Consider the following 27,266-nt stretch of genomic DNA (forward strand, 5'->3'; position numbering starts at 1 on the left):
TTGCTTATCAACATACTCAATTAGCAAACATACAGAAAATCATTTTTGTATAACTTGTTTCCTCTCTATGAAAAAAATCCTGAAATACTATTTCTGAAATCAAAAATATGTAAACTCCTGGCTTTTAGGATATTAAATTCCTGACTTCTCAATTTTACAAATACAATACAAATTTTTGATGATTAAAAATACTACCAAGTATTACTAAGTTTCATTTTTATGTTATTAAAACATGAACAATAAAAAATGATGCTATGGATATACAGTGCAAAGTCACAGGTTTTTTTTTAACCCAAATGGCAATTCTGATTTACAGCTAGTGATGTATAAGATTCTAAGGATAACTAGATATTATAAATTTAAGATTCTATGTTCCATGTAAGAAAAGCTCTCAGCCACAGAGTTTTGAAAATCTTAAAGCTACATTTTCTCAGATATCAGCAAAGAGGCAAGAGAGTTTTAATTTGAAGGCAGAGTAGAGATAGGGGTGCTGATGAGAAACGCTGATCCCTCCATTGTTACATTCTCCAGTTGTAAGTTAAGGAACTTGAAACTTGTTGACACAGTTAAGAAGGTTACAGAATTATTGCCCATTCTACATTGTTCTGGGGCTTGACAGAACATGAGTCTTCAGTATGTTTTTTTCAATATTTCCCCCAAGCCCTAAAATTCACCCAAGAGAAAGAGGTTGACTTAAATGTGTAAGAAGAAGAAACAAATCATTCCATATGCAAGAACACCTAGTCAGGAACATTAAATGGCAGCGTGCTGATGACCTCTCCAGACTCGGTGACGATGGCATCGTAAACCCACCGTCGGTTGCAGCGGCACTCGGGCCCACACTTGTTGGAGTTACACTTGGGGCATGGGTAGAAGCAGCCCAGGCAGTTCTTCTCTAGACAATCACACAGGTCAACATTATTACAGAGGAGCCTGCCACTTTTGTCATACTTCCTCATTACTCTACAAAGGAAAAGCATGACATTAACATGACAGTGCAATCATCCTCAACATTGAGAATAAATGAGTGTACAATAAATATCATACACGTGACTATTTTACCCCGAGCCAGAACTCCAGAGATTACCAGAAACATTGGTACGCTGGACCAGAATTCCAGAGATTACCAGAAACACACCAGAATATTCGATGGCAGGGACATCGTGGGAAATTCAGTCCACATGAGATCAAACAACTTCCAGTGCAGCCAGGCTTGTCATCTAGAGTAACACTTCATTTTTCTAGCATTGCTGGGAAATGCAGCGATCTACCTAAGAAAATTATGAGGAATAGCGAACTAAAACTTCCTCTGACAAACGCTCCAAAGTTTCCTTTAAAATATTCCCATTCTTGATGGATTTTTCCCTAACAAATTATTTTTTTTTCTTAAAAGCACCATGCCAAATGCAACTACCACATTTTTGTTACCTAAAATTAGAACTGTCAGTTACTACACCATAATCATTTAAAGAAAGAAAAGCACCTTTGCTAGCAGTCTCCAAGTGCCATTTCTTCTGTTCCTTTCTGATTCTGCTTTTTACCCAGTGTGGAGGCAGAAAGGAGGTGACTAGGAATGGAGGATCATACATCATAAGCTCTGAGCGAAGGTGAGATGCTCTGTCCCAGAGGACAGTGCAGAGTCCAGACTTCCTCTGTCAGCCTCTACAACATGGCCAGGGACAAAGGACTTCCACAGGAATCCTACCACATTCTCAAACCCAACCATTTTGAAATAAATCCTTCAAAACTGAGTTGCTTCAAAACCTGAGAATAACAAAAATACCTCTGTATAACTTTTAGCCATTATTACCACTGGAGTCCAAATGACTGGTGGTCCCAAGCTAGTATGACAAAATTATATATGATACTCCTGAACCCTTTGTCCCCAAGCAGGCACAATACCTCCACTCCTTCTATTCAGCTAAGTAATATCGTTCCATCCTCTTCCCTTTCCTAAGAATGCAGGGAAGGGAAAGGATTGATTAGTCATTATGTGTACTTGCTGCCTGATGATCATGCTTTAGCAAGAACGCCTTCTAATGAAGACTCACATTTGAAGTGCTTTATTTGTGGAATGAAACTCTTCCTCAGCACCCCCCAGGAAATTTGGCAGAAGAGGATATTTTAAATCTATTATAAGAATGATGGAGTAGATGGTCCTGAAACTAACCTATAGCACAGGTCAGATTCTGTCCTCCCTTTGCCTTAACTCAAATATTCTCCTGTGTTGGTAAGGTTTTATGGTTTCCTGCCTATTTGATGCTTTTTTTTTTTTTTTTTTTTTTTTTGGTAAAATCTTGAATTATACACATCAAAGCATGCAAAATATATACACTACATGCATAGATAAAGAAGAATAAAACAAACCGGTGTGCCCACTGTCCAGCTTAACAAAAGAGTGTTACAGCTGTGAAGTCCTCTTCATTCCCCACCCATTGCATCCCTCTACCCTCCCCTCAGAAAGGAACTGTACCTTGATGTTATAAAAGTCACTTCCTTGTTTTGCTCTTAGTTATGACACATATGTAGGTGTCCCTAAACATATTGTGATTTTTCTTTTGTAATTTTCTTTGTTATTCTGGTCATGAGTTGAGATTCTTCCATGATGGTACATGTAGCTGTTCAAATATTTTCACTTCTATATGTATTCTACTGTATAAATATACCACAAGTTATTTATCTTTTCCATTGCTGATGGACATTTGGATTATTAACAGTTTATTTTCTTTGCTATTTCGGTGATGCCATGAAACTTCTTCAACATATTTCCCTATACGTGTATTAGACTTTTTCCAAGATATTAATATATACTCAGGAGTGAAGATGTTAGGTCATAAGGCACATAGGTAACACTAAGCTGTTTTTAAATAGTGGTTGTAGCTTTTTACCCTTAATTTATATCCCATAGCTTCATCAGCTTTGATGTCGACAGACTAAATTCTGACTCCCTGGGGAGTATGGCACTTCTCTGCATGTGCTGATGAGGTTCTATATCCTGAATGTTTATTTGTTGTTTCTTCTATGAAATGCGTTTATCAGTTTATTAATTTTTCTATTAGGATATTTATACTTTTCTTTTTGACTTGTAAGATTCTTCATATATTTTGGATACTGATTTTTTATATTATAAATAACTTCTACTTTATGATGTGTCTTTCAGTGTTTTTATGGAGTTTTAATGGGCATATTAATTTTAATATAGTCAAATTTATCCTTTACCTTTATAGTTTGCTTAGTTTATTATTATTAATTAATTAATTTTTTTTTTTTTTTTGAGATGCAGTCTTACTCTGTCACCCAGGCTGGAGTGCAGTGGTGTGGTCTCCGCTCACTGCAACCTCCGCCTCCTCTCAGGTTCAAGCGATTCTCCTGCCTCAGCCTCCCAAGTAGCTGGGATTACAGGCACGTGCCACCATGCCCAGCTAATTTTTTGTATTTTTAGTAGGGATGGGGTTTCACCATGTTAGCCAGGATGGTCTGGATCTCCTGACCTAGTGATCCACCCACTTTGGCCTCCCAAAGTGCTGGAATTATAGGTGTGAGCCACCGTGCCCAGCCAGTTTGCTTAGTTTATACTTACGATGTGCTAACAATCATTGCACTTGATGAAAGTGCTGTGCCCATTTGATATCCCAAATTCATTCTCATGGTTGTATTATTTATCCTTCTAATGATACATCTTCGTTACTTTTAAATCATCTTTCCTACTAAAGCCATTACTCTATTACAGGGCTATTGAAGCCTTTTTGAAAAAATTGATTCCTAAATTGGGATTATAGTCTATTTTTCTGTTTCTTAAGGTTGCTAACGACCAGACACATGGGTACTATTATATTTTAGAAGAGATATTTTTAAATAATATATTATAAAAAGAGGGAACCTTTAATTGCTTTGTCAAGGAGAACTCGTGCATTTCATAATCCCACATATCAAATATAATAAGTCAGAATCTTACTTGTATTTTGTAGAAAAATATTCATTCATCTTTGACATCCGGGCTTTCTTTTTCTGCTGCCTTGTTTCAGGATTAAAGTCTGCTACCTGTGGTCCAGGGTTTTGAAATGCCAAGCATTTTAACTGCCTCTCTATTTGTTGCTATTAAACAAATAAAATGTATTAGTAGTAAGAACCAGATAGTTTTATGTTTTACTTTTCCCCAAAATGAACTTTCTGTAACCTTCACCATAATGGCATGAAAGTATATGTGTTTTACACAAAGAAATAAACAGTTTAATCTAATTAAGTTTCAAAAGATGATGTAAGTTTTCTCAAGTTGGGCCATTCTTTCTGAATAAAGAAATAGTATAACACTCATAAAATAAAATGTGAAAAACAATCCAGGGGAATAGACGAATTCTCTTTAAAACTGCAAAACGGCACTCAGCTTTCCAAATTTGATGGGGATGCACATCAGAATTAGCATTTGATGTGGGTAAGGACAAAGGAGTAGAGGCCCTTCCTCAGCTGTTAGCTAAAGAAGCCCATGTAGTGTCTCAAACCACACTGAGAACCCAGAGTAGATCCAGCACTCCCCTTCAGTGCCCTGGGATGCATTTCGGAGCTACTCGCTACCCAGGACTGGCCTCCACGTGGGGCTCCCATTCAGAACTCAGCCACCTGAAGGATTGACTTTCAGTCAAAGCCAGATTGGAACAAGAGAAATATTGCTAGGATGACTTTCTAGGGCATAGGGGGACATTTTCAAAAGTCTCTGGAGATTTTTTTTTTTTTTTTTTTTTTTTTTTTTTTTTTTTTTTTTGAGATAGGGTCTTGCTCTGTCACCCAGGCTGGAGAGCTATGGCATGATCATGGCTCACTGCAGCCTCATTCCCCCCGGGCTCAAGTGATCCTCCCACCTCAGCCTCCCATGTGGGTGGGACTACAGGATGCACCACAATGCTTGGCTAATTTTTGTGTACATATGCAGTACAGATGGGGTTTCACCACATTGCCCAGGCTGGCCTTGAATTCCTGGGCTCAAGGGATCTACCTTGGCCTCTCAAAGTGCTGGGATTACAGGTGTGAGCCACTGTAATTAGAAATTAAATGGAGCCTGAGCTGAAAGACAATTAGAAATTAAATGGGGCCTGAGCTGGAAGACAAACAACAAAATGCTTCAATCGAATATTGTACTGATAACTAATTGTGAACATGTAGCACATGCCATGAGGGAAGAAAATGCTCTTTTGAAGGATTATAGAAGAAAATAATCTCAGAAGCACAAAAACATATAGGCTGACATATACATGAAATACTCCACCTGGAAACAAAAGGGAACCTTTCAATATAGGAATTTCAATGTAACAAATTAGTAACAGAATGTCATGGGCTTTTCTGCAGTTTATTTAGTTTAATACCAGTCTAGCCAGTCTAAAATAATACAATGTTTCTTTTAAATTTCATCTTGGTATCTGTATATGGGTTTGTTTCATAAACTTAAACTGTTCTGCATTAGGTATAGTTATGAAATATGTACAACTTAGTACCATCGATTACTATTCTAAGTTCCACAGCAAGGTTAAGAATAGAGACGCAGGGTCACCTGCCTGTGCTCAAGCCTTGGCTCTGCCACGTACTAGCGGTGGGCCTTGAGCAAATTCCTATGTCTCTAGGCCCCAGTTTCTCCCTTTGTAAAACACAGTTAAGAATAGTATGGTGTGAAAAGGATTAGATGAGTTAATACATACAGTTTTAGAGCCATAACATGACATAATAAGAACAAAATAAAGATTCATTAAATAAAAACATTTGTATATATTCCCCATAAAAAGCAGAATTTTACTGTACAGAACGCTGGGCTAAAAATCAGGGTACACAGGAGGTGGAGAGGAGATAGGTGAGGCGAAAGCAACCCGCACTGAGCAGTGGGGTGGAGGGAAAGCTCTATCAGCCTGGGCGGCAGAGCTCCTCCCCGTGAAGCCCTGCCTGGGCCCACCTTCCCACCTACATCCATGGGCATCTCAGAGATCCTCGAGGCAGCACTCCCCAGTAGCATGGAATCATAACATCTGTGTGCCATACCAGTTGTTTCTGTCCAATTTGACAGTTCTTCTCAGGAAAACTATGATCTGTGTGTCCCTCTTGAATGGAATTGTTTTTCTCTGATCGTTCACTCATTTCTGATCACTAAAAAAGTAATTGGAAAAAATGAAACATATTAGTGGCATCTATTGTCAGTAACTTTATCTGGTGATTCTTTTCTACTCTCCCTCCACGTCTCACTTTTTTCAAAGTCAGACTGCATCTGTACTCCCAGTACCTTTTCTCCCACTCACTGTGAAACCTTGCATCTGACTCCCCCAGACCACTCTACTGAGGCTCTCCTCTGCCAGGGGTTCCAGGAGAAAATCAACTGTACATTTGACAGTCCTTAGCATCATAAACCTCTCTGAAGCAGGATTAAGAAGACTCTGAGTTTTTAGAACTCCATTCTTCCTTCTTTACACACACTCTTGAAAGAAAAGGTATGATATATTAATGCCATACATACCCAGTAATGTTTTGAAAAGCTCATCCACTCCGTGGTTTCAGCTGACACCTCTTCATATACCATTCCCACAGTGACTCCCCAAAGCCTTGACCTCTTCATTCAAGTTTTCTGATAAATTTCTAATGCAACTTGTGCTAAATGGTAATCAGTTTTTCATAAAATCCCACTGCTAAAATGCCTGTAACTTCTTCTAAATTACTTCAGTAGTATATATACAGGGTGTGTGTGTGTGTGTGTGTGTGTGAGAGAGAGAGAGAGAGATAGAGAGATGGAGCCCACACAAGATGCTAATCATGAGTGACAGCCCAGGGGTGGTCTGCAACGTTCTATCAGAAGAGACCACTCTCCAGAGGAAGCTTCCATAAGCCCTGCTGTTTTCCCTGACTCTCATGTACTACCAATGCTGACTACAAGGTACCATTTCTACCAAAGGAACTGAAGAGTTACGTGTTATCATGTTGGCTTGACTCATTGAGCAGCACCTCCAATTGCTGACCAATTGGAAATTCCATTTCTATCAATGGGAAATCTCCAAACTCCTCTCGACAGTGACTGGACTAATTTACATTCTCACCAACAGTGTGTAAGTATGCACCATGGAATACTATGCAGCCATAAAAAGACCTAAATCATCTCTTTTGCGGTGACATGGATGCAGTTGGAAGCCGTTATCTGAAGTGAACTAACACGGAAAAAGAAAACCAAATACTGCATGTTCTTACTTATGTGGGAGCTAAACCCTGGCTACACATGGACAGAAAGATGGCAACAATAGACACTGGGGGCTACTGGGATGGGGGGAAATGGGTTGAAAAACTACCTATTGGGTACAATGCTCATTACCTAGGTGCATTATCCCCCGTAACAAACCTGCATATGTACTCCCTGTGTCTAAAATAAAACTCGAAAGTAAAGAAATACAATATTCACATTTTTAAAAAAAAATCACCTTTTTATTTCTCCTTGTAAAATTCAAACAGTCGTTCTCAGGAAAAGTAAATAACAGCTATTTTAAAATGCATCTATTCATTAATAGAATTCATAAGCAGATATATATAGTCACATATATATATATATATGAAATAAACACATTGAAGCCTCAATGGTTAATTTAATTTTGTTTATCTTGACTTTTCAGTCTTTGCATTTGCTGCCATAATTTCTACTGCCATTATTTTGGAGAATTTTAATTTACATTTTTGTGCATGTTACATAAATACTTAGGGCTGTGAAAAAACGTAATTTATAATAACTATTATTTCTAATTGGAAAATACAGTGCCATAAAGACTTACATGTGGTGTTTTATAGCGCTGCTGGAGTTTCTTACTGCCCTCTCATAGCCAACTTATATTTCTTTTGTGGTCCTTCAAACTATTTGTTGGCTTAACATATTATGAATGAAAGAAAGGACACATTTAAAAGATGGCAAGGAAGGGCAAGGAGGGCAAGGGCTGAAAAACTACCTATTTGGTACTGAGCTCTTTACCAAGATAATGAGTTCCATCATAATCCAAACCTCAGTATCATGCAATATACTTCTGTAACAAACCTGCACAGGTACTTCCTGATTCTAAAATAAAAGTTGAAAAGGAAAGAAAAATTAATTAATTAAATTTAATTAATTACACTTTGTCTACATCAGTTTCTACTTTGATATTCTCACATGCAATGTCAGACCTGATCAGCCAAACATTCCTATGGAGAATTTTTCAACTTGTAGAAGATAAAAATCATATAGAGTTGTTTCAAAAATCACCAATTTTCATCTGAATCTCAGACCTACTGCAATTGTAATTTGCAGGAAAGAATCTGGTATTCTGCATGATTAATAAGTTCTCTAGATGAACCTTATCATTAGGCAATTAAAGGAAATACTAGGGTAGGAAAAATAGGTATAATTTTCTCCATGCAGTCTGATGGTAAAACTACTGTCCATATAGATGGTCCCTGACTGAAGATGGTTTGACTTAGAACTTTTTGACTTTATGATGGTGTGAAAGCATGCTCCTTGATCTGCCATGGGCTATGTCCAAATAAACCCATAGTAAATTGAAAATATCATATGCCAAAAATGCACTTTCTACTTAAAAATATTTTGAGTTTATCAGTATGTAACCTGACCATAAATAGAGAAACACTGTATTACCTCCCCATCCCCAACACCATAATTCATTTAATACATTCCAGTCCTGCGAGTATTCTGAAATCAGGAATCTCTTTATCTCATTCTTATTAAAATACTTCAATGACTCCTCTCTGCCAATACTATCCCACCCCTCTGGTATATCAGTGAAGGTTCATCATAGCTGTCTCTAAACTTTACAGGCTCTTATTCTGTCATACCTACACTTGGACCAAAGCTACCTGATCCCATTACTCCCATTGACCTCCCAATTCTTACCTAACTAAATATTTCAATTTTAAGCTCTGCTTCTGCTCCCTCCTCTAAGAAGACCTTTCCGATTCACAAAGATCCTTTTCTTTCTTGGGCTGTTTGGAACTTCTTCAATACAACTCCCAGAAAGGGGTCCCAAATCCTCTAGCTTCCTCATGTAGCAAATTTTCCTCCTCATGGGAATAGATGTGACCATTAGACTACGAGCATCTTTGCAAACAAGAACTTTTCCTGTAAATATATTAGATAGACTTAACTGAACTGGGAGAAAGTGAATATCTTATGATGCCTGATGTACCTTTGTTTAAATCTTTAGTGAACTGTAGGCCTCTACAAGCAAGTTAGGAGCAAAACTTGCTTCTGTGTATTCCAAATAAAGCAAAAGGAAATTACAATAAAATTTCACTGGGGACTGAAATTGTCATTGGATTGTGTTACAAGCTCAAAATATCTGTCCCAGGAAAAGTAGTAAAAAGCTTCAGAACGCACCCCTCTCCACGGCCCCCACCAACTTTTCTCTCACTGGGTATGCCCAAGGCAGGGATTCCGAACCAGAGAATGCAGGGGGTTCTTGAACTTGAATAAGTAAAAAGTACATACTCGTTTTCATCAATTTCTAACTGAAATTCTTCTGTTTCCTTCTATTATAATGTAACCAACACAGTAGTGTTAGCAGTACCTGTGTCATTGTCGAGTATGAAAAAAGATTTTCATAACCCACTAGAGTTGCCATAGATGTCAAAGTTTTACTTATGTTCACCACTTCTTCAAGATAACAGTGGCTCGTAGACATGCTACTAGATCTTGTTTGATGTGTTAATAATTGGGCACATATATTACTGTCACAATATTTCGATAAGCATATTTCAGTATAATTGGTTTCCTTTCTTAACTTACAGTTTTTATTTTATATAATTAAAAATAACATTCTGAGAAATGGTCCATAGATATCACTGTCTGCCAAAGGGATCTGTGACACAAAAATAAGATTAAGAACTGCTAAAAGGCAGGGAAAACCTACTGCCACCATCTCCACTGAGGATGGTGATGAGAAACAACAGTTTCCAGCTCAGGATCATTCAAACTATACAAGATGCTCATCTTCAAGCAGGCCATATGTATGCTAAGTTATTGCATTTGATGGGGATACAAAAAGTGTGAAATCGGGTTAATAAACTGATTTGTCCTGACATTATGTCAGATTCCCTATGAAAGAGCCATAAAGTGTTCTAATACAAGGAGAAGAGTCTCCCCCAAGCATCAGACTCCTAGACTTTTAACACAGACTGCTGGATCAGAGGTGGTCAAAGTGTGCTCTGAAGATGGGGCAACTGTTTAGTACCAGTATGGGGAAAGAAAAGAAGCTTGGGTCAGAATAGAAATCAACCGCTTCATGAAGCATGTTGGGTAGTGTTGGGGTTTTAAAAACAATATCTCAAAATGAAGACTTCAGAAATAGCCTCAGAAGCAAAACTTTCTCTCTGTCTTATGCCCTCTTATCTCTCAGTCCTATTCTCTTTTGAGTCTGGCCATAGAAACTAGAATCCCTCTTCCCCAAGGTGGGTTAGAGAAACCAGCACTCCTTTTCTCCAAGGTCAGTCATAAAACCTTAAAATATTACTCTAACTTTCCCTCCACCCCATCTGTGTAAAAACTGACCATAAAGAAATCATTAATATCTGACCCACCTTGTTTGACTGTAGGTCATAAGACCCATTCCAGAGAGGGTCCTGCCTTATACCCAGAAGGAAGGAACACATGCTCAGAGGGGCCAGGGAGAATGTAGAGAGATGGGACTTGCTGGGTTTCCCCACTCGGTCTATTAGCATTAGATCATACATCTTTTGTCCAATCATAGTTTTATACAGCTGTCCATACCTTGTTGGACCTAAGCAGTACAATTTTCTGTATTTTACAGCTGAGGAAACCAAGGCTCAGAAAGATCATTTGAGTCACAAAGATACTAACAGGCTGCATGAGTTTGGATCTCAGATTTAGGTGACCCCCAATACTATGCCCTTTTAAGAATGAAACACTTCTCCAAGGTTTGTTTTATTGGTGATTACCATCTCTACACAGAAGCCTGGGGAAGGAATAGTAAAGGATGCACTATAAATAATCTCAAGTTTTCCTCCTTCAGCTCTTCTTCAGGAACACGACACTCAAAGCATATACTAGGAAAGAAAAGCCCCCTGTTTAGGGCATATGAGCCATGTCTGACTTCAGGATTGGATTCTGAAGAAAGTCACTATATTAGTCTTCTCAGGCTGCTATAACAAAATATCACAGACTGAGTGGCATAAACAACAGACATTTATTTCTCATAGCTCTAGAGGCTGGGATGTCCAAGATCAAGGTGCCAACTGAGTCAGCTTTTGGTCAGGCTCTTTCTGGCTTGCAGAGTTCCTGCTTCTTGCTAAGTCCTCACAAAGCCTTTTCTTGGTATGCACACGGAGAAAGAGAGGCTGTTTTCCTCTTCTTATAAGACCAGCAATTCTATCAGATTAGGCCCACACCCTAGGACCTCATTTAAACTTAATTATCTCCCAAAGGCCCTATGTCTAAATATAGTCATGCTGGAATTCAGGCTTCAATTATGAATTTGGAGAGGACACAGTGAAGTCAATAGCAGTCACATACAGATGAAATTACCCTTGAAAATCCCTTCAGAAAATGCTACATTGAAGTAGCCCAACATAGCCAGGCATTTCTTTAGCACTGGAACAGATTATCATTCCTTAGGGTCAGCATCAGATGAAGCAGCTGGCTTATACATAGGAGTCATGATGGCTGAATTATCCATGATGGATACATGATGTTTACTTTTAAGCCTCAGAATCCCACACCCTGGCAAGGTGCTCATCCTGTGGAGGCTCAGGAACCACATCCCTTGAGGGAATGGCACCAGGTCCCCACCTCTATCTTCACACTAACTCTGAGGCACAGGTCACTGAGAGGAACTCCAGGCAAAATGACTCATACGTTTATCACTTCCATTTATGTTTAGGATGCTGTGGCAGGTAGAGTTGAATTTACGTCAGTTGATTGTGTCTTGCATGGGATAGAATGAATAATTTTCCATCATTATGTCTATGGACACTAGCAAATTATCAAAGAAAGAAAAGTTCCATTTAAATTCTAGCCTAAAAGTTGGTCTCTGTTCTTACTCACAGCAGATAATGTCACTTATTCAGGGACACTATCTGTAAGATATCTCTTGGAATATATTTGGAAGTGAAAGATACACACACATATGTACAAGACACGTGCGTCAAGCTATGTTAATCTCATTCGGTCTCTAGTCTGAATTCCTATACTTGCTAAATTTATGGGTCGCTGAGATAATTGACAGATGAGTCATACCACCAGGGGCATATCTGGTAAAGAGAAAGGACACCTGTGCAGGTGGTCAATTAAGTCATTCCCTTGCTGCCCTCTCCAAGTTGTTTCAGTTGTTTTCAAAACCACAAGACAATAACCTCTAAAAAATCTCCACTGCCATTTGTCCTTTAGAATTAAAAGTAACTTTGATTTAAGCCTTTGAGAGTGTTGTTAGATAATCAATATTAACACTCTAGAAGCAACTGTATCTACAATATTCACAGATTACTAGAGATACGTTTGTAGTTGTATTTTCCTACACACACATACACACACACACACTTCTGTGGCTCAATATGAAACAATGTGAAAACACATACAGTATATTTAAAATAATTTGAAAGTGCACTCAGCAGAGAATTTCATCATCTGTGGAACACAACGCCACCAAATAGTTGCTATTGCTAATGCCACAAAGGCTACAGCCTGGCATCACTTTAAAACCAACTCCCTTAAACGGCTTGTCTGGGTCACTGACAGATCAGCATCTAAAAGGGCCTCTCTACTACACCTTATTTGTACCATGGATCTCTTGAATTATATATTCAAATTATTTCCTGCAATTTTAAAGTTTGTAAAAAGCCAACCCTGTCTGTTTACCCTCCTCCACTAATGGAGAGTGGAAAAGGATGAAAACTCTTTTATGAGACCAGAATACTGTGCTACTTTCAGCATTATCCTGGTAAATATATTCAGCATTTTCCTGATAAACATTCTTCAAAAGCACTCATCTCAAATATTTAAGTGTGGAGTTTCCTTCTTCCAAATCCCAATGGCCCTATTATGCTCATTTCTTAGTTTTTATTTTTATTTTCATTTACACTGCAATAAAGGAACTCCAATTGTCTTTCACTCTTAAGTATAACACATTAATATAGCAATATATATTCAGAATCTACGTAATGTGGTTTGTTTTGCCTCTTCCTTCTCTACCAGCCTCAGAGGGCATCGGGTTTAGGATGCACCATTTGTAAAGGTCCACTTTTCAAATGATGAAATTTCACAGTTCTATTACTTCCTGCTTCTTAATGTGAGTTGCCTCGTGAAGATGAACTAGTAGGGTGGTAAAGAGAAAGAACACATACCTTTAAGTTGGATGAAAAAGAAGGAAAGAATACTGGAAAGAAAGGAAAACTGTACTGCCTTCTTTCCTTTGTTTTGCTGAGAAACCATAGAACCCTCAAGGGAAAATGAGAAGGTCTCAAAGGTGCTTCTACAGTTTAATCCTGTATAATAATGGCTGGGATGAGGGGAGGTAGAAAATGAAGGAGGGGATGGATGTAAATTTAACTCACTCTTCCACCATGACTCTATTCTAAAATCATATGAAATCGGATTATGAGAGTTCACCTTCTCTCCCATCTTCCATTCACAATAATCAGTTAATCTAGAGTTAAGTTTTTACTCTACTGTTCAGTCTCACATCTCAACTTCAAAAGTTTAACTAATATTAATACCAAATTGTCCCTTTTGCTATTTTGTACTTCAGTGCGAATAGCACTAATAGCACTACACACACACACACACACACATATAGATAATGTTTTTCTTAAATGTTAAAGCCATTAAAGAAAAAGTTGTTTTCCCAAGAGAAAACTAAACCATGTTTATAAACTGTGTCTAAGACATATACTAATCTCTAAATTACCACCCTCTAAACATTGTCCTCTGCCACCAGGATTTGGATATTATGTTGTGAGTCATTAAAACCCACTTCACTGGCAGGCTAATACTTGCTCTGTTCACTTGTGAATTATAGGGTAAAAACTGCCATTTCATTACTAATTACTTTTACTGCAAAGAACAAGGAAAGGAAACAAAGTCTTCAATTATAAGAGCTTGCAACCCATCTGGCAATGATGCAAAAATCCTAAGGTGGTTCCAGAATAAATATACTTGACCTGAACTTTTATGTATTAAGCCACTGCTTATGTATTAAGCCTTTGCTATATTTTGAGATTACACAGCAAATTTTGCATAATTAAAAATGTGTTCCATCTTGCCAGTTCCAGACTGATAAAATTCAAAGCTGGTAAAAATCCTACCAGACTTTTCCACAGTCAACCATTTCCTACAAAATAAATTCTTTGGACAATGTTTGAGTTTGCTTTTAGACAGTTTGCAGGAGAAGGGAGTCTTAGCTAACGTACTAAAGTAGCACTAAAATACAGCAAACACATCAAGGGCCGAGGGCAAAGACAGCAACGCTCTTAAAACTAGACAGAGGAAAATTTTCTAACAGATAAAGTTTGTGACCAACCAAGAAAAGTCCCCACTTAAAGTTTTTTTAAAATTAAAGTGCCGGGAAATAACAGTGCACCACGGCACTGAACATTACTTCCTTTTATTTTTCTAATTTAAGTGAGAAAATAAGTCATACAAAATAATTATCCTGTACTATTTACAAGTTTCTCAAGCAAAACTTAATACAGTTTTTGAAATAATGGCTTAACTGATAAATCTTCAGGAGAACTTTATCTCACTTTTTAAAAGATAATTTCCTTTTAAAAGACTGAAGAGTATTTTTCAAAGGTAATAATACCTCATTAAATTTGCAAGTCCAGAAATTATGGAACTTCTGACATGATTTTTGCTATAAAATTATATTTTTTCATCTTCAGATATTCTCAGGTTTCTTAGAGAATAAGTTGAATGTAATGTAAAATTGGTTGCTTTTTCAAATGAACGATTCACATACTAAAACACTCCTCAGTTTACTCTTTAGTTCTTAGAAGGTAAAATCTTCACGCTTATGAGTTGTGAGTGGTATTATCAGGTTGGTGGTACAAAGGTGATTGCAGTTTTTGCCATTACTTTCAATGGCAAAATTGCAATTACTTTTGCCCCAAACTAAATTTATTTTACCAGTTTTTAGCTGTCTATATATTCATTTGGAATATACTCTGTACTTAAAAGTGACACAACTCATAAGCTTATCCATTGCAGCATTGTTTATAGCTGTGAAATATTTGAATGCCCATACATAGGAGAGTGGTTGAAAATTTTATGGTACATCCACATGTACCATAAACATATAGTACTACACATCTGTTAAAAAAAAAAAAAAGAATAAGGGAGATCTCTATGGAGTTGTATAAGATAATTTCCAAAATATATTGTTAAATTTAAAAAGCAGAGTTCAAAGAGTATTTGTAGGATACTATCCTTCATGTAATGAAGAAGGTTTATAAGAAAATTCTTACTGTAGCCAAGTAATTTTGATAAATTCAATATGATACAGGGTGTGGCTTGTGAAATAATTAAAAAGTTGCTGGCTTTGGGAGTTATAAGCATCCAGGGAGGGGCTACAGTAGGAAACTCTCTAGTTTTATCTTCCTAAAGCTGTTAGCATCTTTCTTAGCACTTATTGACCAAGCTCTCACTGGGCTGCTCCAATCCTCTAATTGAAAGGCTCCAAGAAGAACAACCCTTATTGTCGGGGTACTATTACTTCTGGTTCGCTGTGGTTACTGTTTTATCAAGCTGCTGTTCTACTGTGAAGGTGCTACAAGTTGTATTTTTGAAAAGATACACTTTCTAGTGTGAGTCTTCATGGGGGTCCAGAAGTGGATGGCAGTGATATAGAATACTATAGACCTTAGCCAGGACCAGTGGCTCCATCACTGGATGTACTCAAGGGTATCTGTCCACACTGCCCTTCAAATCAATACTTCTTAATGAGCCAGACAATGTGCCAATGATAAAAGGGCAAATAAGACACAGTTCCTTTCTTCAAAGTGCTCACAGGTCCAAAAGAAGAAGATATGTAATCAAATAAGTACAAGATGTGCATCACAAGCATTCAAGGCACTGCGGAGCTGAGAGGGGCAGAGGGGGTGGAGGGACTAGTGTGCTGTCCCTGGGAATCAAGGTGTCAAGAAAGACTCCTGGTTGGACATTGTGGCTCACACCTGTAATCTCAGTACATTGGGAGGCCAAGGTGGGAGGATTGCCTGCACCCAGACATTCGAGACCAGCCTAGACAACATGGTGAGACCCCCATCTTTACAAAAAATAAAAAAATAGCCGAGCATGGTGGTTCATGCCTGTAATCCCAGCTACTCAAGAGGCCGAGGCAGGAGGATCACTTGAGCCTGGGAAGTTGAGGCTGCAGTGAGCTGTGATTGAGTCAGTGCATTCCAGCTTGGGTGACACAGTGAGACCCTGTCTCAGAAAAGTTTGTTTTAAAAAAGACTCACTAGAAAAGATGCCAGTTGGTGAATCTTGAAAAATGCACAGGGAAAACTCAGGTAAAGAGGGAGGGAGAAGGACATTCTAAGTGACTGGAGCTGCGGTGAGCAAGAGTTTAAAGTAGGAGAAATCTACAGATTTCAGAGGGCTCTAGTGGGGGTGTCAGGAGTTGTCTGGGCTCTGACATGGCTAAACTGCAAAGAGCACTCCAGTAGCTTCTGTGTGTGTATATAGACTCTAATGAGTATCATTCCCAGTGACAAAAATGGAGTGGCCAGCAGGCAAATGAAATAAAGTCAACAGAGAGGAGAGTAAGCAGAGTTATGCAATTTCAGGGCCTCTAGCAGATCCATTTTGGAAAATCATTAAAACAATTTAAAAAACAAAGAAACAAAAACAAAACAAAAAATAGGATTAAAAACTGCTTCAATGTTTTCCCCCAAAACTTCCTTGTAGAACTGGCATGCCTTATATGCCAGTAAATAAATACATATATTTTTATATATTGAAAAATAATAATAAAGCAGTGAAAGTATTCTGTATGATACTTCAGTGGTGGATATATGTCATTATACATTTGCCAAAAGCCATAGAATAGGATGCAATAGGCAAAGAACAAACCCTAATATAAACTGTGAACTTTATCAATATTGGCTCATGAATTATAAGAAAAGTATCATACTAATGCGTGATGTTAATAATCAGGGAAACTGTTGGGGGATAACAAGAGAATACGTGAGAACTCTCTGTGCTTTTTGTTCAATTTTTTCGATAAAACTAAAACCTCTCTAAAAAATATTCTATTGTGTTTTTTGATGCATAACATAAAAACTTTTTACACAAGTTCTAATTTGAAACAGAGAGTGGTATAAGTGAATATAATGTTCAGTTTAATTGTTTTATATTAAAAGAAATTATTTTCCTTATTTTACTATTATTACTATTATATTTACTACTACTTTTAACACAACTATTATGCTAATATTGTGTTACTAATTTGACTTACTGATATCGTGCACTATGTCCCAGTCTTAGGACACATTTTGTTCTTGCTGTACCTAAATGTGCCTTTATTCTCTTTTCCAGAAATGCCTTCCTGTCACCCTTTAATCACTCCTTTAATGCCTTCCCTTCACTCCTGTTATATACCAAATGGCTATAATTTCTATTAATTTCTATTATAGCCAAATGGCTATAATTTCTATTATTCTATATACATTATATAATTTCTATTATGACCATTTGGTATATAACAGGAGTGAAGGGAAGGCATTAAAGGAGTGATTAAGCCAAATGGCTATAATAGAAATTATATATAGCCATTTGGTATATATCAAAAGTTTTAAAATAGACATTATCTTTAACCCAGCAATTCCTCTTTGGGAAATTTATTCTAAGGAAAGATAAAGATCTTCGCAAAAATTTAGCTACAAGAGTAAATCTTGTATTAATTGCTAGGCATCGAGTTGCTAAGTTGGGAGAATAAAAAGTTTGGCAGCAACTTAATTGTCAAAACAAAATAATGTGATATGAAGTAGTCATTAAAATAATGTTGTGGAAACATATTTGTTAAGAAGCAAGATTGATACACGTTGTTATAAAAGCAGGTCTGAGAATGCAGAGTTTTAAAATTTGTGAGACAGTTTAGTATATCATATTTTTCTAGGAACGTAACCATTTCTTCTACGTTTTCAACTTTATTGGCACAAATTTGTTCATAATGTCATCATGTTATCATTGATGTCTGCAGCATCTGTAATTATGTAATGTATTCATAACACTGTTTATTTGTACATTTTCTCTCAGAGATTTCTCATCTTCTCAAAGAACTAAGTTTTAGCTTTCTTGTTTTTTTCTATGTCATATTCTTCTAAGAACTTTGGGTATATTTTGATGTTCTGTTGTTCTAAGATGTATGTTTAGCTCATTAGTTTTCATTCTTTTTTTCCCCTTAATGTAAGTATTTTGGGATATAAATCTCATTAGGTTTTTCCCTGCCTGCCCAACTTTGTATCTTCTCTCCTTTTATCGTGTGTCTATCTTTGATCTGATCACTTGTTTCAAAGAAGTGTTTTCTTAATGTTTTTGTTCCAGGGAGAAGTTTTTTTAGTCTTTTGTTCTGCTTTATAGTATATTTGTTCTTCCATGTGTCCCTTACCGGCTATTTGATTTTCCTGGTACCTTTGTAGAGGCCCCATTCTGGTTCTTTCTGTTCAATCTGTGATCTTTGCACGAAGGCCATCCTTTCCGAGACACCTATTTGTTGAAATATTATAGGAAGAGGGCCGGGGATAAGGAGTGGATGAGCTTAAGAGAGCAAGTGGTTAGGTGTGTTGACTTGGAAGCCTTCCCACCAAACCCTGTTCAGGACATGACCCTCTGCCCCAGGCTTACATTCCCTCCTGGGGTACAACTGAGTCTAAAATGTTTCCTGTCCTCTTATGGGTCAAGACCAGTAACTGCAGAGCTGACTGCCACCCACCTTCTTCCCCCACCCTGCCACCAGAAAGCAAACACGATTTGTCTGTGCATTTCCTCATTCTGCTTCATTTCCTCCGCCGCCTCTGGGCCCCAGGGACTCCCTGAAAGGCTGTATGGGGCTTGTAATTACAAAGTGTTACAGATTTGGCCTCTCAGGGTAAGCCACTTAATTTTGGAAGGTTCTGCCTCCTGTTAAAGATCCACAGAAACATGTATTTGCTCTCAGATTTCTTTTACAACTGGGTCTAAATTTTGTTTTTTAGAAGTAGTCATAGATTGTGTTTTTCAGAATGTGCTCTATTTCCTCCGTGCAATGAATTTTCATCTTTTTCACACCCGCCCTCCCCACCCCATGTTTCCCAGGCTAACTTCTAACCTAACCTAGTTTCCCTGCCTTAAGTCCTTTCAATCTCCACATTTTGCTGCTGAAGTTATTCTCCTTAAAATTCTTGTCTGCATTGTGTCACTTTCCTCCTCCAAAACCTTTGTGGTACTTTGCGGTCCTCAGTGTGAGATTTTAGGCCTTCCATGACATGACCAAACTCTACCTTCCCAGCCTCATTGTCACTGCATCCTTCCATTACCCTGATACTAAATTCCAGCTAGAGTGCTAGAATGTTCCCACTTCCAGGACCCACTTACGCTTTCCCCAGTGTATGTCTAAAATCACCATTGTGTAATCATCCCCACTGCTCAGTTAGAATAAGCACCTCTGTTTCTATGTTTGCAAGCTTGTTCACAGTTATTTACACACTTGTCTCCCCTATCAGACCTCTCCCACTTCAAGGCAGGATCTATATGACTTATTCATTTCTATGGCATCATCTGCCACAGCAACTAGCACATTGGTACTCATGCATACCCACTAATAGAAAGGATCAATGGCACATTCTTCACTGTGAATAGTAATTTAGTGATCTGTTTCCCAGGAGTCTGAGCAATATAAGGCATTTTTTTTTTTCCAGGTTCTAACCCACTCCGCCATCCCTACCTCTCCTCCTACCTTGCTCTGTTAAATTGGAGCATAAGATTCCTGCTTTGCATGATAGACAATGCAAGCTTTAAGGTTCACAAACACAACAGTGACTGAGAGCATTTCCTCTCCATGAACCTTACATTTGCAATGCATTCCCTCTTCCTGCCATTGCTATAACGTATATCAATGCAGTGTTGATCTCAAATTGGTGTTAAAATAAAAACCACAACTAAAACCAAACAAAGCACATTCTTATGTGCAGGTAAGAAAACAGTTAGATATTAATAGTAGATATCTCTGGATTTTTTTAATAGTTTATCATTTCCTGTATTTACTCATTTCCTATAATAAGCACATATTTCACAATTTTTAAAGGTATTAATATTTTAAAAATACTTCTAAGAATAATGTAGAACTCTCCTGTATGTGTGAAATAAGTATGTCCAGCAGATGGCACAAAATCCCTAATCCAGAATTAAAACAGTTAAAAAAACAAACAAAAAAAACTTGCTACTTGAAGAATGCCATGTGAAGGGTATGTATCTTAGTGACCAGGAATCAGCCAAAATGGACACTGCTTCCAGAATCTTCATCTCCACTAGGTATGATTTGTTTGTCTCTGCTATAATCAAAGGTGAGTCATGTCAGAGGAAAGGAAGGGGCCTTTGTGATATGCAGGATGTGTGGGACCTGCAGAGGCTGCAGGGCAAGTTGGACTGTGCAAAACATTCTTGAAAAGTGGACAAGCTGTGTATTAATGTGGTGTCACATCTGGAGAGGGCTTTGGAGCCCATATAGTCCATGTGTTTTCAGACAATGTTTTTACCATTTTTTTCCTTAAATAAACTTCAGTGTATGAAACCAACAAAAGTGAATCTCTCCTATTTAAAGCAGGGGATGGGATGGGAGGCAAGGGCCATGCTGGTCCTTCTCTTTGTCCCAGCGTAGCCCCACCCCTTGTAGCTGACATAGTCAATAACTGGCTATACTTAATCAACATTTATGGAAACCATAAAATACTTCCAAGAGGTCCCTAGAGAAAACCCCTAATGCAGTGGTTTCATTTTACTGCTGAGAAAAGGGCTGCTCAGAGGAGAGTTGCAAATTAAAAATGGAAAAACATATAAAAAGCAAAAAAAAAAAAAAAAGTCTTAATTGTCTTTAAAGGAAAACATCAATAAGAATATTCAAAATGCATCAATAAATTTAGTACAGATGTTTTCACAAATTTGACATCTGAAACTGGAATGTATGATATATTAAATTTCTCATATTTTAAACACTGGATTCATTTAAATCTGGTTTATAGTTATAATGGTTTACAGAAACTATAGGAAACAGCATTTCAGCTAACATGAGCTTTCATGAGAAATGTAAGCATATTTCTAGGTTATATTTTTACAAATAAAGTTTATTTATATCAATAAAATATCCTTAGGTTGTAATTCCTGCAGTCTAAAATTTTTCAATGCAACTATAAACCCAAACAAATAGTGACTTGACAGCATGAAGCTAGTCATTTTAGAGCTTCTATAAGCTCCTAAAAATATATCTAAATAATGTTTGCAAAGTAGATGCAAGTCTATTTAAATGCATTTACCTAAAGTTTCTTTTTAGAACAAGTCCAAATTTAACTATTCTTATGATAATTATCTTAGAAATTTTCCTTTGTTTTGGACACCCATTTTTATATGAAGCACTGCGTGTTATTTCCAGGAGCTTCCCATTTGACACTATATTATTTCTGGTTTATGGAAGATGTATGTGTTTTTTTAAAAAAGCTTTCAGAGAGGCTTCTCAGAGTGTAATAGTATCTTAACCATGTCCTAAATTAATAAATAAAAGGAAAACCCAAAGGCGAATGGGGTTTAGCAGTAGAGAGCATGGGTCTTAAATTCTAGCTTCTGCTTCTGCTAGCATTGTGACCTTAAACCCCTATTTCCCCAAGTGTTGAGATCAGAACAATTATACTGACCTGAGTTGGTTAATAAGCCATTGTCTCTCAGTTCCAAAACCACCTTTTAATGCTCTGCTTTGTGATGTTAGACTCAGACTACGTAAACCACATTTTAGCTTTGCCAGCTCTGCCAACAGGGTTGTCGAGGGACGTGGAAGGTTGGAAGAGAAAGAAGGGGCTTGCTTGCTCCTTCCTGTTTGGTTCTAGTTTCTGTCGGTATCACCCCAGCAATGGTTTTTCCTTCTGGCAGTGGCTATTGGATTCCAGTTCTCAGGATTCTTCCCTCAGTCTCCCAGACCAGCTTAGTAAGTTCCCCACAGAGATACCAGCAGCAGCTGGCCAGAGCCACCTCCTCAGAAGTATGAGTCCAGCTCCAAGGGGCTTTTCCTCTGAGTTTTTGAGGCATCAGCCCCAGTCAAGTTGACCCTCTCCTTAAGGTCTGGATCCTGGCTGGGCTGAGCCCTGTCTCTGAGATTCTGAAGTAGCCACACCAGCTTCTAGGTTCTAATAACTCCACCTCCTCCCTTGTTACCCCTGCCCTAGAAGTGCTAACTGTTTCTTGTAGTTCCTGTCTCGATGTTATCTCAGCCTTACTCTTTTGTCATTTTGGTTCTCCAGTACCAATTCCTTGTAAACAGTTCTCATTCAAAAAAGCCGATTTGGTTTCTGATTTCCTGACCAACTATAGAGAATTCTAGGAAATAGATTCTCAAGATAAGATTCTGAGCTTAGGCTTGATCATGACTTCGGGTTTGAACACAGTGCTGACTCCTAGTACTCCCACGATTAATCAGCAATCACCTATGGTTGATTACAAATGAAATACCTACTCAAGCAAGTGCCTTCTGGGACCAAGTGGCTGCTTTGTTTAACCACTAGGAGGATCATATGGTGAGATAGCTATTTCTGTGTGCACTGGAGTGCTTACGAGATGAAAATGACCAACTTGAGACATGGTCAGAGAACCAGAAAACTTCTAAGGCAGCTGTAAAAGAGTCTCTTAAGTTTTGTAGTTGCTCTGTGGGATACATCATTATAATGCAAGTTGAATTCACAGCCTTGCCAAGGCTCAGGTGTGAGCATTAGAAGATTGGTTGGGAAGGAGCGAGATCCTGAGATTTGGAATAAGGACATCTGGGTGAAATCAAACAAAACAGAAAATCTTATACTCCTTCATCCAAACTTCTACATCCTGGTAACTTTAACTTTTGCCCATTATTCCCCAGTTTTGAGGGTGAGAACTACTTCCTGAACTATAACTTGGGGTTCTTCTTTTGTTTTTTTTCACTTCCCTAATACTTGTTTAACAAATCCTTAACATTAAAATCTCTTTGCTAAAACAAGCAAATAAAATTGATCTGGCTTCTGTTTTTCTAACTGAAGCCTACTGGACACACTGCCTTATAGGGTTATTTTGAGGCTGAGACAAGGCACATATAGCACAGAGCTCAGTATGGTATATCACCCACAGAAGACACTCAGCAGGTAGTAGAATTTCCCTGCTGACCACATCTTTTCCCTACTTCGTTGTGCTACTTCTAGTCGAGCAGGTCAAAACTTCTCTCTGAACTTATTTATAAAAGGAGGTAACATTTCTCTAAAAATGGGGGTATGTGTTGGGGGAAATGAAGGAAAATATCAACCTTGTGAAGAAATGAATGATATTTCTAGTGCTACTACTAGTACTTTCACCCTGCCTCCCTCTCACAGGAATTCATAAACACTGAGGCTATCTTCTAGTGCTAGGTGATCAGAAAGGTCTCCTGCTCACTATTGACAAGTCAAAGGAACACTTTCTGGAAGAAACCAGAGCTATTCTCTGTTATGGAGAATTCTCAGGACAATCTCCTAAATCAACCCTGAGGGCCCTGGCATCACTAAGGATTGTCCCTACCCGTAGGAAATGATGGGACTAACCACCTGTGTTGATCTCAAGTAAGACATGCAAACACTAAAGAACTATTCTCAAAGACAAGGTGATCATTTCACAGAGGATAGAAAACCCCAAACTCTTGCAAACTCCATACTTAGAGCCCCTTTAATCCTCTGATGTGTATCTATGAATCCTGAGAAGGACTCATCGCGTCATCAAAATCGTCCACCTTCAGTAGAAGCCTGAGAGCAGAGAAGGTGACAGCCTCATCTCATTGCTTGGTATTGTTTGTGAAAGAAAGCAAAGACAGTGAGGAAGCCTTTATATCCTGCTATTTCTTTTCCATGGCAATCAAAATAATTAAAGTGCAGTTCAGCCAAGGACAGGCAAATGTTCACATATACACTATTCCCACAAACACATACTCTATTATAAATACACACACAGCCTTTTTTTTCCACAAAATAAACTTTTTAGCAAGCAAAATAAGTTATAATATACTTTTAAGAATATAGCTTGGGTAGAGAGTTTCTATTAAAAAGCCTGCAACTTATTATTTTGAAAATCCTGATCCAAGGATCTACATTTTAAAAATAGAGTAGATAATATCTACCTGTGTTTTTCATTCTGTGCCTCTAAATTCCATTTAGAATTTTGAAGTCATGTTGTAGCACCCAAATCAAGATAATTTTATTCATCTAGAGTTTCTGCAATGAAAAAATTACAGGTGATCTTAATTTATGATTAAGTTATGTCCCCATAAGCCTATAGTAAGTTGAAAATGCAGTTAATGCACCAAACATCATAGCTTAGCATAGTCTACCTCAAATGCTCTGAGAACACTTACATTAGCCTCCAGTTGGGCATCATTTAACACAAAGCCTATTTTATAATAAAATGTTGAATATCTCATGTAATTCATGGAAAACTACACTGAAAGTGAAAAAAAAAAAAAACAGAATAGCTCTGTGGGTAGTCAAAGTGTGGTTACTATTGAATTTGTATCACTTTTGCACCATTGTAAAGTAAAAAAATAGTAACTCAAACCACGGTAAGTCGGGATTGTCTTAGTGAAAGGAGGTGGTAATATGCACCTAGCAGAGAGTTGTTATTTCACTTCTACTAGACAGTAACAATTAAGAATACTTAGCTACAGGCTGGGCGTGGGGGCTCACACCTGTAATCCCAGCACTTTGGCAGGCCGAGGCAGTTGGATCACTTGAGCCCAGGAGCTTGAGACCAGCCTGGGCAACATGATGAAACCCTGTCTCAACTAAAAATACAAAAAATTGCCCGGGTATGGTGGTGCATGCCTGGAGTCTCAGCTACTCCAGAGGCTGAGGTGGGAGAATCACCTGAGCCTAGGAAGTCGAGGCTGCAGTGAGCGGAGATGGCAGCACTGCACTCCAGCCTGGGTGACAGAGTGACACCCTGTTTCAAAAAAACAAAAACAAAACCCACCACAACAAAAAACCCAGAATACATAGCTGTGTATCAGGAATTATATGCTACCTTCCAAGGTCCCCAGTGGATGCCTAAAACTGTGGATATTATCGTACTCTATATACACGACTGTTTTTCCTGTACATATGTACTTAGGATAAAGTTAATTTATAAATTAGGCACAGTAAGAAATGAACAACAGTAACTAACAATAAAATAGAACAATTATAACAATATATCGTAATTAAAAATATGCAAATATGGTATCTTTCTCTTTCAGAATATCTTATTGTACTGTACTCACCCTTCTTGTGATGATGCAAAATGGTAAAATGGCTACGTGATAGGATGAAGTGAGGGCAATAACACAGGTATTGTGACATAGGTGGAAAATTCCAGAAATAAACAACTCTTAAGTTTCAAATTGTCCACTGTTCTTAGTGGTGCGATGAAATCTCTTGCCCTCCTGCTTCGGCCCACTGGATGGCAATGAATCACCATGTAGTCACCTTGGCGATTAGAGCAACTGTTGCAGTATTGCAGTGGTTGTGTTCAAGTGACCCTTATTGTACTTAATAGTGGCCCCAAAACACAGGGTAGTGATGTAATATTTTTGAACTATAGTTGACCCTGAGTAACTGAAACTGTGGAAAATGAAACTGCAGCTAAGGGAAGACTACTTTACTATACTTCTAGACGTGTACTGTTTATCACTGATTATATAAAATGGTAAAATATTATTAGCTATTACTGTAACATGGACTAAGTCAAGTTGTTGGCATAATAATTTCAAGTTACGTGATTCACCCATGTATATGTAAAGGTCTTCCCAAAAGTCGTAGTGAAATTGTAAGATTGAATACTTTTGGAAGTATAAAGTCTATAAATTTTTATATAAAAGTTTCAAACAAACTTTATTTAAAAGTGTAATGACTTACATTTATTTTACATTTATATAGCTTTGTTGATTTTGAGTAATACATTTTAAAATTTTAAGTTTTTAGTCCCTCTGGTTGAAGATAGGAAATGTTGACTGAAACAAGAAATTAAGTCTTTTCGGACAACTTGCATTTCCAACTTGGGCATAATTATTAAAATGCTGAGTAGATAACTTCAGGATTGTGGCTGTGGCCATTACCAAATTTTAAAGAAAAAAGTGACTTGAAATGAAAGTGCATTGCAGTTCCAGTAACAAATAACTCTTTTATTTAAGTTTAATTTATTCAGAAACTCATACAAAAGCTGGAGTTACTATAAAAATATTTTTTTCCTGAATCAACAGGTTATTGCTTCACTCCTTGATGTGTCTTTCTCATAACCAAAATATTTTCTACATAAATACAACAAACCATCAAAGTTGAGAAATTAACAATGATAGCATCTAATCTTCAGACTCCACCCAAGTTTTGCCAATTGTCCCTGTAACATTAGTCTTTTATGGCAAAAGGAACCAGTTTAGGACCATACACAACATTCAGTTGTCATGTCTCTAAGCTCCTCCAGGCTAGAATGGATCCTCTGTCTTTCCTTGACTTTCATGACCTTGAGACTTTTGGATATTATTGTTGTGGCATGTCCCTCAATTTGTTTTTTTCTTCATTATTAGATTCATGTTTGCAGCTTTGTTAGAAGTATAACAAGAATAATGATGTAGTTTTGTCATTTCATCTTACTAAATGGAATAAAATTTCTATTTATCCCACTGTGATGGAATATCATTGGAACTGATCACTTGATTGAGGTGACATCTGCCAGGCTTTTCCCATTGTAAATTACTCATTTTGCCTTCATTATTCAACTGTACTTTGTGGGAAAGAACTTTGAAATTATGTAAATACCTTTCCTCATCAAAATTTTAATTGTTATTTAGCTCATGATTTCTCATTTTATTCCCTTACTGCCTTTATTATTATGATTCTCAAACTTTCCCAGATTTGGCCAGTGGGGTTTCCTTCAAGCTGGCTTTTGGGCCCATTTGGTATGTCCCCATTTTTTTTTTTAGTACTTCCTTGCTTTTTGCTTCGAAAGATGTTCCACCTTTAATTGCCCCTTTCCTTTCCTGTCCTGGCCCTGAAAT

General features: G+C 37.6%; 1 protein-coding gene across 2 annotated transcripts; it reads right to left on the minus strand.

The window, feature by feature from the left end:
* Positions 1-199: 199 nt before the first annotated feature.
* Positions 200-25,527, minus strand: ARL14EPL (ARF like GTPase 14 effector protein like). Of its 2 annotated transcripts, XM_073010371.1 has the most exons (5): positions 25,494-25,527; positions 6,359-6,451; positions 6,022-6,126; positions 3,956-4,095; positions 200-963 (listed from the first exon to the last, which is right to left on the minus strand). In XM_073010371.1, exons 3-5 carry the CDS (start codon positions 6,115-6,117, stop codon positions 741-743), a joined length of 459 nt encoding a protein of 152 aa, XP_072866472.1. In that variant the 5' UTR covers positions 6,118-6,126; positions 6,359-6,451; positions 25,494-25,527; the 3' UTR covers positions 200-740. The 2 variants fall into 2 exon arrangements, with proteins under 2 accessions (XP_072866472.1, XP_037864694.2); XM_038008766.2 differs by lacking the exon at positions 6,359-6,451.
* Positions 25,528-27,266: the final 1,739 nt, after the last annotated feature.

The sequence above is a fragment of the Chlorocebus sabaeus genome, chromosome 23 (genome assembly GCF_047675955.1).
Source record: "Chlorocebus sabaeus isolate Y175 chromosome 23, mChlSab1.0.hap1, whole genome shotgun sequence".
Lineage (NCBI taxonomy): Eukaryota > Metazoa > Chordata > Mammalia > Primates > Cercopithecidae > Chlorocebus > Chlorocebus sabaeus.